This window comes from Triturus cristatus, chromosome 11 (assembly GCF_964204655.1).
Source record: "Triturus cristatus chromosome 11, aTriCri1.1, whole genome shotgun sequence".
Taxonomy (NCBI): Eukaryota; Metazoa; Chordata; class Amphibia; order Caudata; family Salamandridae; genus Triturus; species Triturus cristatus.
The window spans coordinates 973,628,579-973,642,614 of record NC_140594.1 but is presented as its reverse complement, the minus strand read 5'-3'; the positions used below and the strand labels follow the sequence as shown (position 1 = coordinate 973,642,614).

Below are 14,036 nucleotides of genomic sequence, written 5' to 3'. Positions count from 1 at the left end.
CCAAGCATGTCCAAGCCATTCATTTGTTTGTTTTGCAGATTTAAGCATGGCTTTGGAATTTGATTATTCAAAACAAAAAATTCTGACAATCAGTGCACCATGCATTTAATTTTTTCTGTTAGGGCCTTTGCAGAACTAGTGGAAGTACTTTTGGGAATAAGTCATGTATTTTTGGTAGGGTTCTCCTAGTACAGTGGCTGGCCTCTTGCCAGGAAGCTGGAAACATGGACTATACTCTAAATAACGAATAAAGGTAGCATTTTTAGACTGGAGACCTGGGGGAATGCTGGTTGTTAGAAAATTGTGCCAGCCTGGGGATCCCACAACTTTCCCAAACTCAAATGCGAGAAAATTGTGACTTTGTAGCTAAATTTGAGGTTTGCGGCGATTCTATTTAAGAACACTTTGCGGGATCCTTGCAAGCCACACCTCCCTGGAATCCCCTGAATGTCTAGTTTTCAGAAATGTCTGGGTTTGGGTGATTTCCCCAGATGGCAGCCTAGCCCGGGGAGAAAAAAAAACAAAAACATAGGTGCCCCATGCACAAATAGGACGTTTTGTTATAGATAATTTTGATGTGTCCACAATACATTTTGGGCACTTCCCTGTCGCTGGCATTTAGCCCACCCACACAAGTGAGGTAGCATTTGTATCTGGAGACACTGGGGAATGCTGGGTGGTAGGACATTTGTGGTGCCCTGGAAGAATATGGCACAGAAATGCAAGGATAATGTGAGATTTTAGTCACATTTTGAGGTTCGCAGGGCAATAAGGACAAAAAATATTGATGGCATCCATGAGAGGCACACCACCCTATACTCCACTAGGTGTCTAGTTTACGAAAATATCTAGAGTTGGTAGATTTTCCCTACAGACAATGTACACCCTGGCAGAGCCAGAAAAGACTCATATTACTGCACAACCATCTACTCCTTAAGTACACACGCATACTGGTTGCATTTGGCACAAGGGTGAGTGAAAGGTTCAAAATGTAAATTTTATTAACAAGGGGTTTAACAAAAATGAAATACACTGTTAATAATTGAAAGTTTTAAAAAAACTGAAAAAATGTGAGCCGCGAAAAAGCACCAACCGCTTTACAGGCCATTCACACACGTTTCATGCGTGACACACACAACCATTCACCCCGCCAGCCACGGGCCCAGAACATTTGTACACTTGCGCGAACAGACCTTACCATTCAAGGGCCCATCGCTTTCATATGCCCACATGACTGACTTAGCAATCACACCGGCTGGTGGCTGACGGAGTGTGTGGAATGGCATTTGGCAATGTGTGTAGAGACCAGCAAGTCACTACACACTCATTTGATTCTAGAAGAAACCCTGGAGTGACCAACCACTCTAGTATATAAGACCCTTATTCCCCACTGCAAATTAGAGGAGAATTCCTTCCACACTGACACTGGGTCCTGCATGCTGACTCTCCGACACACAGCAGTCTGACATCCCTTGCGGGGTGTCATCCTCGGACCAGAGATGGGGTCCTTAATTCTCTACCATCAGGTGAGTGGGTTGGAGCTTCCCTAGCTGATTCTTGGCTATATACATACATATATGCACATATACATGCTACACCTACATATCTAGGCTGGCTACATTTAGGCAAATTACGTAGGGTGCACATTACAGGAGTATGCCAGTGCTACTGTCTTATCTGAACTATATATGTTCATCTTCTTAGCACTATGGTAGAAATGTATCTAATGTTTACTAAATTAGCACTTTTGATTTCTTTCTTATGCTTCTGTCTCCTAATTTTCGCAGCAAATATGTGTTACACAAGACTGTTGCTGGAGCGATAAATACTTATTGAAAACGTCCTTATCGCCATCCTGTAAATTTTCTGAGAAAAAGTAAGCACGAGTGTCTAAGTGAAAAGTACTGCACTGTTTTCTATGATCCCTGAGGAATCTGGGTTGTCATGTTCAGTGGCTGCCAGAAATCTCTGTAACATACAGGGGGGTGGTAGTGGCACTGTAGAGCTAGCTGGTCTAACGGCTTACTTATCCTGTGGGGTTGTCTGGAAGCAGTTCGAACACCAGGCCCTCAGTTTAGGTCATCCAAAACACGCAGGTCCTGGGGATTCCTAGGAACTACATGACAAATCTACACTACCCATGTGCTTCTTGTAGTAAGAAGGAATTGAATTTTAAAAAATTAAATTTGATCAGATTGATGAAGTTAAAGAAATTGGTCGTTGTTCAGTTCGTTTTTTGCTTGTTAAAGATTTATATATCCGTAGGAAACAATTTCCATTTTCTCTGGCATATGCAGTGACTATTCATAAATCTCAAGGATTAAGTGTAGACAGTGCAATGGTGAACATTGGATCTACCGTATTTAAAGAGGGTATGGCATATGTTGCTTTGTCGCGAGTAAGAACATTATCTGGTTTGTTTTTGTTTGATTTTGATAAGACGAAGGTTACTGCAGATGCAAACTGTGTAAAAGAGTATAATGGGTTAAGAAGGGTGTATGCTCCAAATTTAGGTCAATATCCTGTATTTGAAAAGCGTGTGGTTGGTTGAAAAAGAAGGTTAGAGAATATCTGTTCTGAAGGTGTCAAGAAGGGAAAAGAACAAGATAATGTTGTGATTGCTGGTAAAAAGAAATTGGACACTGTTGAAGAGATTGTTGGTTATCAGTTTGAAAATAGTTCTGGTGTCAACTGCTATGCTAATGTAGTGGTCAATGTTGTTTTTTATCTGGAAGGTTTGCAAGAACAAATTATGCAGAACCGGGAAAAAAGATTTTATTCTCTGTTGCATTCTGTTTATAAAAAATTGACAACAGATACAAGTAAAATACAATCTGTTTCAGATGTTCGTAGTCTTTTGGATGTGTGTTCTGGTTCTACACAATTTACACAAAATATCCAACAAGCTGCTCAGGAATTTTTAATGTATATGCTTACCATTTTTGAAAATAAAGGTGTTGAAATAGAAAATATTTCTGGCCTTTCTTACAAATGGGAACATGATTGTGAAAATTGCATGTATACATGTAGCACCAATGTAGACACTGAGAGATTTCTGTATTTAACATTACCAGACTGTAAATCAGTGTCTTTCAATAAATTAGTTAAAGGTGCAAATCAAAATATGGAGTGTAGCCAATGTAAATCAGAAATGTTATCCACATTATTCTTAACAAAATATGGAAAATACATAATTTTAATGATGCAACGTTGTACAGCTGACGGAAGAAAATTGGATACTTTAATAAAGCAATTTGTAGCAGCACAACTATCAGTATCAGGAAGGACTTTTGTAGCAATTGCAATAATTTTCCATGATGGTCCTTCCACCACATCTGGACATTACACTGGACAGTTTGTAATGATTCCCAGTTGGTTTTTAAACAACGTTTGCCTAGGGAATTACAAAAGTCCTACCTAATATTTTTAAAGTCAAAGTTTTAGGAAGATAATTCATTCTCTGAGGAATGTATTATTATAATTTAATAGGACTACCATTGGACAATTTACATAAAGAAGGAGTGCAAAAATACCATTTGGCCTCAAGGAATGTATATTTTTGAATTATGGACTTTTTGGTGGTCATTGGTTTGGTGAATAATTTAAAGCGGCAATATTTACAGTTTTTATAAGTTAAAGTTATAAAATTTTGTAAGCTGTAAGCATTTCATATATGTGTGATTTGTATTTTCTGGTATTTTACTGAGAATAGCATGTTTTTTTAACAATCTTTCTGATTGTTTTTTTTGCCCGCCTTTCATTTGCTTCACTGCCCAGAGGAAGGGAGGTATCCTGAAACGTGTAGGCAGCGCTATGTGGGGAGCTGATCTGTGTGTGCAGCCTTGTGCTCAACCTAACCTCCAGCAAGTGCGATCCATCCGGAGCGGCCACCTGTTTTTTTTTATATATATAATATATATATATAATACAATTTACACATTACAAGATTCCCCTTCAGTACTTTTTAATTTAATTGCAGTACAACCTTGACCAGGTTCTTTAATCTCATTTTAGCTGCCTCCCGAGGTTTAGGTGAAACCAATCACTGTCAATAAATGGGTATATGGCACCACCTTTGCACAACGCGGCCCTCATTCTTCAGCTTTAGGTTTGGAAACATTTACCCATTTACTAAAAGGGTGGCAAATGCAGTTTTTGTACAGTGATCCTAGCTGGACTGCGAGCTTTCTCTTAAACTGCTAAGCACATGAGGAAAAAGTTACAAATAAGGAAGCGTTAATAGAAAGAAACACTTCTTACCTAGGGCTTTAATAAATTCTAAACTTCAATGGCATTTTTTTTTTTAAACCTAAGGAGGAAATGCTGGTCATAGTCTGTGCAGGCATGCTTTTGATGCAAGGTTGCCCCCATTCTATATCAAACTTCAAATAAAACCAATTTCAACAAATTTAGTGTCTGTTGTATGTATACTAGTGTTGATCACCTTGTAATAATTCATGGATTTAGATGTAGCTTTTTTGATTGGACACAGACGAAAACAGAACAAAAACACCCCTTTGACAGTGAGCTGTGTATATTTACTTATGTCAAATACAAAATGAACGTGAATTTGTATAATGAAACTGGTGCTCATACAAAGCACTCTAAATCCGTTAGGTTGTTTGCTATATAAAAATTCCCAAAAAGAAGAAATAGAACCTCAATCAGTGCGAGCAGTGAAGGGACACTGATTTAAATAAATAAATTGGGAAAGGAAGTGACACCTCACACACCCTGCCAGAATAGAAGGCCGCAAAAGAGTGTTAATGATGCCAACTAATGGTAAGTAATGGGCTGGCTAAAAGCCAGTTTGTATAGAGTGTTTTTATGGCACAATAGGTCGCCAAGCGGCAGAGCATGTGCGCTGCCTCCAGGCTCAAACTAAAGAGGAGTTGTTCTCTATAAATGTTATTTAGTCTATTTTTAGCAAAACTATTTTAATATGAGAACTAGTTTGAGTACACTTTTTATTTTCATTTTTGAGTTCATTCTCAATTTCTCAAATAGTGGGTGTTTAAGATTTCCTGATCTGTGACGTCCCTGAAATGTATTTTGGAAAATGGAACCTGTGCCCCCAAAAGCACATTTGATCTTTTGGTGAAATACTAGTTACCAAGAATCTTTCTGGAGTTGCACAAAAATGATTCGGAGTTAAAAGACTGGAACTAAATGTTACATCAGTTGAGTTTGCAGTGCTCTTCTTTAGACCTTGTCTATAGTGAAACCAGAAGAGTGGGGTGAAAGGTGTTAGAATATATTGTATTTACAACATGTCCAGGATATGTTGAATGTAATCTGATGCAGGGGAATGAGTATGAATGAATGAATGAATGAATGAATGAATGAATGAATGAATGAATGAATGAAAAAAGTATTTAATAAAGCGCACTGTGGCCACGCGGCTTCCTGGCGCTGAGAACTCCGGCCAGCAATCACAGAAGTAACCCAGGGAGATTAGCAGGAGTAAGCCTGAGAAAACAAGAGGGTTTTCAGGGCTTTGCGGAAATGAGAGTAGATAGGGATAGCACGCAAAGACAAGGGAAGACTGTTCCAAAAGCGGGGGGCCAGAACAGAGAATCGGGTGCCTCCCGTTCTGGACTTGCGAAACCGGGGAACATTGAGGAGGGCCAAGGAGGAGGAGCGAAGAGGGCGGGCAGGAATATAAGAAGAAATGAGAGAGCTGATAAAGACCGGAGCGGAGCGAGCAAGAGCCTAGAAAACCAAGCAGCCCAGCTTAAAAAGGGATCGCTGATGAACAGGGAGCCAGTGGAGGGACTTAAGTACAGGGGAGATGTGATGAGTACGAGGGAAATGAAGAATAAGACAGGCAGCCTGATTCTGAATTGCTTGTAGGCGATGTGTTTCATAAGCTGGTATGCCCACGTACAGGCTGTTCCCGTAATCAAGACGGGAGGTAATCAGAGCCGAGATAATGATTTTAAGAGCTTCAAAAGAAAAAAAACGAGATATTTTTCGGATAAGCCGAAGAGAAAGAAAACAGGAAGAAACAACAGAACTAACTTGGGCGTGCATTGAAAGATCCTGACTAACCTTAATGCCTAAGGTCCTAACAGAAGAAACAGGTGTGGGAGAGGGACCTAAGGCAGGGGGCCAAAAAGCAGAGGACCACGGGCTGGATGAGCCACCCGTCAAGACCAACTCGGTCTTGTGCGGGTTAAGCTTAAGATGATTTGCGCTCATCCACTCATAAATAAAAACCAAAGTGGAACGAAACTTAGAAAGAGACATAGAAGAAGAGGAAAGATTAAAAACGAGCTGGAGGTCATCAGCGTAGTTATACACTGAGACCCCCAGATCGAGAAGAGAAGTGATAAGAGGATAGATGTAAAGATTAAAAAGAAGAGGGGAAAGAGAGGAGCCTTGGGGAACCCCACAGGAAACTGGACGAGCGGAGGTAGAGAATCCGGAGAGATGAACCGCTTGGGAGCGACCCGAAAGAAAGGACGCAAGCCAAGAAAATGCGGAGACTCGAATGCCCGATGCGCTGACGCGGTCGAGAAGAATGGAATGGTCAACCGTGTCAAACGCAGCGGACAAATCGAGGAGGACCAGAGCTTGAGGAAGAGAGGAGTCGGCTTTCGATTTCAACTCGTCAAGGACTGCGAGGACCACCGACTCCGTAGAGTGGCCCGAGCGGAAGCCTGCTTGATGGGAAGCCAAAAGATGGTTCTCCTCAATGTAAGAGGAGAGGCAAGAGGTGACGTGGCTTTCCAGGATCTTGCCCAGAAAGGGAAGAAGAGAGATAGGCCTAAAGTTAGAGGGAAGAGAAGAATCTAAGCCAGGTTTTTTAAGAATAGGCAGCACAATAGCAGATTTGAAAGATAAAGGGACTATGCCCTGGGAGAGAGAAGCATTAAGAAGAGAGAGAGGGGGGACAGGACAGTTAGAAAATAGAGCTCTCAAAATACGTGCCAGGGCACAGTCGGCCTGAGAGCCAGACTTGATTTTTGTGAGCAGAGTAAGAAATTAATCCAAGGAAATAGAGGAAAAAGAGTCGAGAAAAGAACGGGATACAGGAAGAGGAAGAGAAGAAAAAGAGGAAGAAACAGAAGGGATGTTGGATTTAATCTTAACGATCTTCTCAATGAAAAAATCGTGAAGTGAAGAGCAGAGAGCCTGGGAAGGAATGACATTGGGATTAGCGCGATCAGAGATCGCCAAGTTGTTAACCAAGGAGAAAATCTCCTTGGATTTGTTGGCGGAGAGGGCAACTTGCTCAGAGAAGTACTTGGTTTTGGCCGCAAGAACAGCTCTCTTATATTCATTGAGGAGAAGTTTGTATTTGGCCCGGAGAACAGGGCAGTAGTTACGTCTCCAATGACGCTCAGAACGTCTAAGGTCCAATTTTAGAGCTTTAAGCTCATTATTGAACCACTTGTGAGCATCATGAGGGCGAACGGCCTTGATTTTCCTGAGCGGAGCAACCCGATCGCAAGAAAAGGACAACCAAGTGCTGACTGCTTCGGCTTGAGAGTCAAGAGAAAGTTCAGAAAGAACAGGAGTAGAAGAAGCAAGAGAAAGAGAAATGGAATTGAGATCAACCCGGTTCCAGCTACGTGCAACCATGTTCTTAGGTAAGGAGGATTTGTGAGGAGCACCAAGGTTTACAGAAAAAGATATGAGGGAGTGATCAGACCAGATGCAGGGAAGAATGCTAGGAGAAAGGACAGTGCAGCGAGATGACCAAATTTGGTCAAGAGTATGACCCAAGGCGTGGGTAGGGGCAGTGACATGGGACAAGAAATTGAGACACTGAAGGGTGGCCTAAAAATCTTTAGAGGACGTATCCTCCTTAGGATCGCCCGGCCAGAAATTAAAGTCTCCCAATAGGAGAACCGAGGAATTATTAACCACAAGTGTGGCAAGGAGTTCCTGCAGGGTGGCTACAAACAAGGGCATATTCTGAGGAGGTCGATACATGATGACAACTGTGAGGGGAGCTAAAAGATTGATAGAGCGGGCCACCAAAAAATCCACACTAGGTATAGGAGAGTGGGAAAGAAGCTGAAACTGCAAGCTAGAATGGACGATCATGGCCACCCCCCCGCCTGCTTTGCCATTAGGGCGATCCGCCCGGAGTGCATAATAGGAGTCGGGGAGAATGGCCAGGAAGTCGGGAAGAGAATCAGAGGAAAACCAAGTTTCAGTAAGGAACAGAAAATCAGGGGACTCGGTGTTCAGGAGGTTAAATAATTCCAGTCGATGCTTACCGGCCGAGCGAGTATTAAGAAGACAAGCAGAAGCAAGATAGGAAAAGGAGGGTGTATGAACAGCAGAAGGGGGGTTTACAAAAAAAGAGGGGGAAATCGATGAGGCAGAGGACATGGGAGTGTGACCAGGTGAGAGGATGCCCAGGGAATCAAGGCGCTGCAGCAATGAAGGAGAAAGGGGTACATTGACTGAAAGAGAAAACAATTGAGCAGAAGAGTATATCACTGAAGGAGCAGGGTCAGTTGCCCCTGGTCCCGGCCCGTCGCGGACGGGCGCAGACGGGCTTAACTTAGGCGCAACTTCGGCGCGCCCGCTGCGCACGTCCGCTGCGCTGCCGGGGTTGTAGCATCATAAGTAGGCTGTGCAATGGTACAATGTGGGCGTGGCAGGGGAGGGAGGGGCCAAAAGGCTGCACCGCCAACCCCAGAACAGCCCAAGATGGCGAGCTCGCCCGTCCCCGCTCCAGCAGCCAGACAGGCGGAGGAGAAGAGCGAACGGCAAGGGGCGTCCAGGAACAAGTGCAGGCACAGGTAAGGAAAGTTAAAATGAGGGGAATGCGCAAAGTCCAGAGCGCAATCACGCAAGAGTCAATAAAATGCAGGAGGCAGGCAGGTAACGGTGCTCCCGGTGAATGCCTCGGGAGATCTGCGAAGCAGGTCAGAGCTGGGCGTACACACTGTCAGGCACAGGATATACTTGCCGGGGGGGGGAGGGGCCAAAAGGCTGCACCGCCAACCCCAGAACAGCCCAAGATGGCGAGCTCGCCCGTCCCCGCTCCAGCAGCCAGACAGGCGGAGGAGAAGAGCGAACGGCAAGGGGCGTCCAGGAACAAGTGCAGGCACAGGTAAGGAAAGTTAAAATGAGGGGAATGCGCAAAGTCCAGAGCGCAATCACGCAAGAGTCAATAAAATGCAGGAGGCAGGCAGGTAACGGTGCTCCCGGTGAATGAGTCCATTTTCCTTTTTCATCAATAAACTATCAGTGCTCTCTGGAATTTTGAAACCTAGTGACAAATTGTGAGCATAAGAATGATTCTCGTACTGTTTTGTTTAATGTATTTTAGGTCCTCCAGATGAGCCTGGCTATGACTTTCAAGGTCATCCAGGGGTTCCTCCTGTCGCTACTCAGCCTTCTGTGCCTATGTGGATGCCAACTCCGGTAGCACCCCAGAATTGTCCATCTGGATTGGAATACTTGAGCCAGGTATAATCTCTTTTTCAGAAAAAATCTGTTTATATCCACCAGTGAAACAAGGCTTTCTTTTCACCCGCTTAAACTTTGCCACAATAAAGGCCACCTTTTTAGGTGCTAAAATAATTGTTTCCGCCTTTAGCGGCCTTTTTTGACTGCTCAGTGTTGTGGTCCGGAGTGGTCCCAAACATACCTATGTTGAGCACCAAGGATGCCAGCCAAAAGAAGTTCTTACCAGCCGATAGATTTCCCTTGAACAAGAGACCAATGGAGGTACCCTTTGGGCCCACACAGGAGTAAAATGGACATGGTTCTCATTATCCCAGCTTTTGCTATTTTGAAGCTACCGGTCATTGGAGACAATTCAGATTTTCTAACAAGTTTTTTGAAGTACCGTCTTATTGCCAACAAGACTCAATATACAAAATTGTTACAAAGTAATTAATGATTTGGATTCCTTTTTCATTATACTTTCTGCTGAAATTTAAAGGATTGTCGTTTGCAATTTGCATATTTCTAATGAAAAGTAAACTGATAAATTCACCAAAGAATGCTTTCCAAGTACACATTGTGATAGAATTGATCTCTCTCAGATAACTAGGATAGCAATATTGTATTCCATTTCTAAAGATTTAAAGGGTGCCTTCCTTGGTGAAGTAATGGAAAAGTGTAATGAAGTTATCAGAACCTGTCAGTATGTACATATGATTCCTAAAACCTTCCATAATGTAGTATCTACAGTATTGTGTTACTTCAAAAAAATGCTTAAGCTGCATGAAGGGTCTTTGAATTGAACTTGGCATCAAAAATTAACAGATACTTCTATTTTCAATTCCAGCCGTGCTTTCCTAACATATTGCAGAACTTTCCTTAAATCTTGTCATTCAGGACTCTGATCTGTGAGGAGATGTGCTTTCTTCTATGAATGAACTCTGCTATTCCCAGCTATTATGTACACAGTAATTTCGTAGTGAAACTTAAGGTTGCTTCTTGAAGCCCTTCGTTAAATCTGAAAGCAACTGGCACACAATACACTGATGTATCGCCTTCTCTTGCCTGTGATCCCTTGTCGTTGCCTATCAGTGTGGACTTAATCTGGCTTCTTTTCCTGTAAGTGTTTAATGCTCGACCTCTGCTTCTCATCTCCCTCATATGCACTGCATTTTGTCTATTTCATTAATCCTCAACTTGCATGTCATCAACTTATTAATGCTTTCTAGTAGAAGCCGTGTGAATTGTGGCACAGCATGCAGCAGCCGAAACACAAATGCCACAAAAAAGAGATGCTCCATTATTAAAAGGCAAGGGCTGTAATAGCAACTCTGTGATTTCATCCAAACAGCATGGCCTTCGAGTCAGCCAAGGTCTTCCAGAGCCTAAAAGCAAGCTTTCCTTTTTTCTTCAGGCTCAGCTGCCTGGAGGTTTCATTTCACTGGTTATTCCATCTAGGTATAGTGCCACGTCAGAGGCAGGCCTTATCTTTCCACTCCAGCCACAGAAAAAGCCACAATTTTGGCAGTAACTTTTTGAAGCTCACATGGCCACTGACTTTCTGTTTCAAGAGACGCCTGTCCCACTAGTGAAACTGGTTTCGTGTTTTTGAAGTTTTTTTGTTTTTTTACCATTGTACCGAATTACTGTGTGCTGTTAGGTTTATTACTTACCTTTTCTCTCTTATCATATTGGTTTTTCGGAATGTGAGTCTTCTTTTACGCAGCAATTTCTGCCCCGCTTACTTCCCCATTTAAAGACAGTCAATGGTCTAGTTGTTTTCTGGCAGAGGCGGCAACCGTGAAAGAACTAAATGCTCTTAATCAGACCAGCCTGCTGGCCGGCCTAAGGCACACCAAAAGCAAGCCCATCTGCACCCAATGTCAGCCATGCTGTCAGGCTGGACCCAGCTCAATCTGGCTCTTTTACTTATTCTCCTGATGAACTTAAAAAGCTGTGTAATGGCTCAGTTTGTAAGTGTAGCGGTGAAAGCGACTTGAATTCTATCCTGTATTTGTTGTAACCTTACTTTCTGTGTAGGCCTTTTAGACTACGGTTAAAGATTTAAACAGGACACGTTTCTCTACAGGAAGCCAGAGAAGATCTCTTAACCCTTAAGTGGTGGAACTGCCCAGAGATAGTGAGAGAACAAGTCTAACTACTGCATTTTGGACAACTTGGAGTCTCTTCACTGGGTATTTAGGCAAGCCTAAAAAAAGACTATTGAAATAGACTAATATTGATTAGATTAAGCCATGAGCAATAGTTGCTAGAGGGAGAAAATCAAAAACCTTTTTCAGGGACTTGATCAAAGAGAAACAGTTCCCTGACACAGGAAGCATCTGTTGATGAACAGAGAGAAGGTTGTCAAATATTACTCCTAAGTTCCTAGCTGAATCCGTAGGTGGTGGTGGGGGGGGGGGCAACTCTTATCTATACGCATAAAACTGAAACGGCCCTGAGCCCTAAAATCTGGGAACTCTAGCCCACTCCAACCCTAAGCCCTGAAACTACCCCGACTCCCCCCGCCCTAAGCCCTAAAACCGCTGCCCCTAAACTACTCTTCTATCCGATCCCAACCCCTCTTACCTGTCTGTGTTGAGCTTTCAGTTTGGACGCTTCCTGTTCCTCTCCCTGCCTATGCGGACATATAGAACATGTACTGCCTTAACCACGCATATATGATGTGTAAGGCATATGCGTGGTTAAGGCAAGTGTGGTTCCGCTTGCGGAGAAACGGCACATGTGGTTCAGCCCGTCTTGTTAAGGCTGTTTCCCCTTTCCACGAGTTGTTACACAATTACATTCATCCTGAGGTTTATGTAGGCATAGAATCAAAATGGGCGGATTCTTCTTGGTAGATTTGGAGTTTGGGGAAAAGTATTTGTTCCTGTAAAGAGAGCACATTTGGGGGATGGCCACACAAGTTTGGTATGAGGTTAGATCAAAGAGCCCGTCCCCTTGTAAATGCTGTTAACTAAGTGTGTGACAAAAGGAATGGATTACAAAAACATTGTGCAGGAATTGCCCAATGTATTCTGTGAGCAGTTTGGGAAATTAATAGTATTCAGATATGAAACATTTATTAAAAAAGATGCTGTGCCTGTCATACAGAGTATCTGGATTGTGCCTTTAAATCATGAACCCAAACTGAATGATATTCTCAAAGACTTAAACAAGCCTATTGTGAAGCTAATAAAGAGCTCAAATTTGGCATATCCAGTTGTGGTTTTTAATAAAAAGCTCTGATGTCTTGATTGTACATGGTGTTCAGGGACTTAACCAAGGACACTTTTCTTTTCCCTAATCTTCAAGTAATATTTACCTCCATATCAAAAGAATGTTATTTTTTTCCACCATCCACTTCATGAGTGCTTTCCACTAAATACAATTGGATAGAAAATCTTAAGCCTTTGAAGGTGTTCATTACACATAAGGGGCTCTCCCAGTTCCTGAGAATGCCATTTGGGTGTGTCAGTGCATCAGCATGTTGTAAATAAAGTGTCCACCAGTCTAAGTTATTTACAGTGGCAACACCATCAAGAGTCAGCAACATCTACTGACTCCTGAAGACTGGCTCCACTGTCACCTAGGTTGCCAGTCCAAACCAGATTAGCCTGTGTTCCTAGAGCCCCAAGTACAGATCCCACCATATTTCCCTTATACCAGGAAACGTACCTTGCTGTGGAGATGGCGAGCTTTTATAAGATCCACCCAAACCGACATGAAACTTCACCTGTAATGTTTCAACATCCTCACTTGCCTTCCCACCATTCACTGTTTTAGCCAAACATGAGATACTCTAAACTTCTCCTCCACTGAAAACCACAACTTTCTTCCTGGCCTCTGCAATCTTTGCTGGACAAGGGTATCCTGATCTCCATTTAAGTGTCCATCCTGTTTTTTTTACAAAAAACATGTTCGAGGCATATGAGCTGCAGATCACACACTTAGCATAGTAGATCGCCATCTGGTCTTGGGCTCGGATGCTTGCAGGTTGTTGTTGTCTTCAGAAGAAGTCTTTGGTCACGAGATAGGTGACTCCTCCCTTGGACTACAGTGCGCATGGGCATCCACTCCATCCTCAGATTGTTTTTTTCCGCCATTAGGTTCGGATGTAACTTTTCCACTCCGGTTGAAAATCTCAAATACAAGCTTTTCGAAGCGAAAAAACTTCTACATCGACAATCGAAGCACCTTCACTCGACATCGAATTCATCTGCTCGATTCCGGACGTCGATGCGGGCGGTTGGGCCTATCCATGCGGTGAGGCCAACGGCTCATGGAAAGGACGCCGTTTAAAAAATGCCCCAGTGTGGAGCAAAATTTCCAAACAGTGACCATCACAAAGTCTGCAACCTGTGCCTATCACCGGAACACGACGAAGCCAGCTGTCCAGCCTGCGCAGCATTTCGATCCAAAAAGACCATTCGGGATCGAAGAGCTCGACGCCATATCATGGCACACAGACCAGCCCCGGAACCAGAAAACATCTTTTATGAGGATCCCGATGTCCCAGAAGAAGATTCCGAGGAACTTCAAATCATCACAGAAGCAGACGACTCAGACGACCCCATTACTCCGGGGCAACGTGTGAGTACCACTGCCCCTGCCCCAACCCC

At 43.1% G+C, this 14,036-nt stretch overlaps 1 protein-coding gene across 3 annotated transcripts in view; it reads left to right on the top strand.

Moving 5' to 3' along the window:
• Positions 1-14,036, top strand: part of LOC146785770 (phospholipid scramblase 1-like) — a 420,799-nt gene that overhangs the window by 239,762 nt on the left and 167,001 nt on the right. For all 3 annotated transcript variants that reach the window (XM_085635025.1, XM_085635026.1, XM_085635027.1), the window contains one exon: positions 9,296-9,435. In XM_085635025.1, coding sequence (XP_085491151.1) covers positions 9,296-9,435 — 140 coding nt within the window. The remainder of the gene's footprint in view (positions 1-9,295; positions 9,436-14,036) is intronic.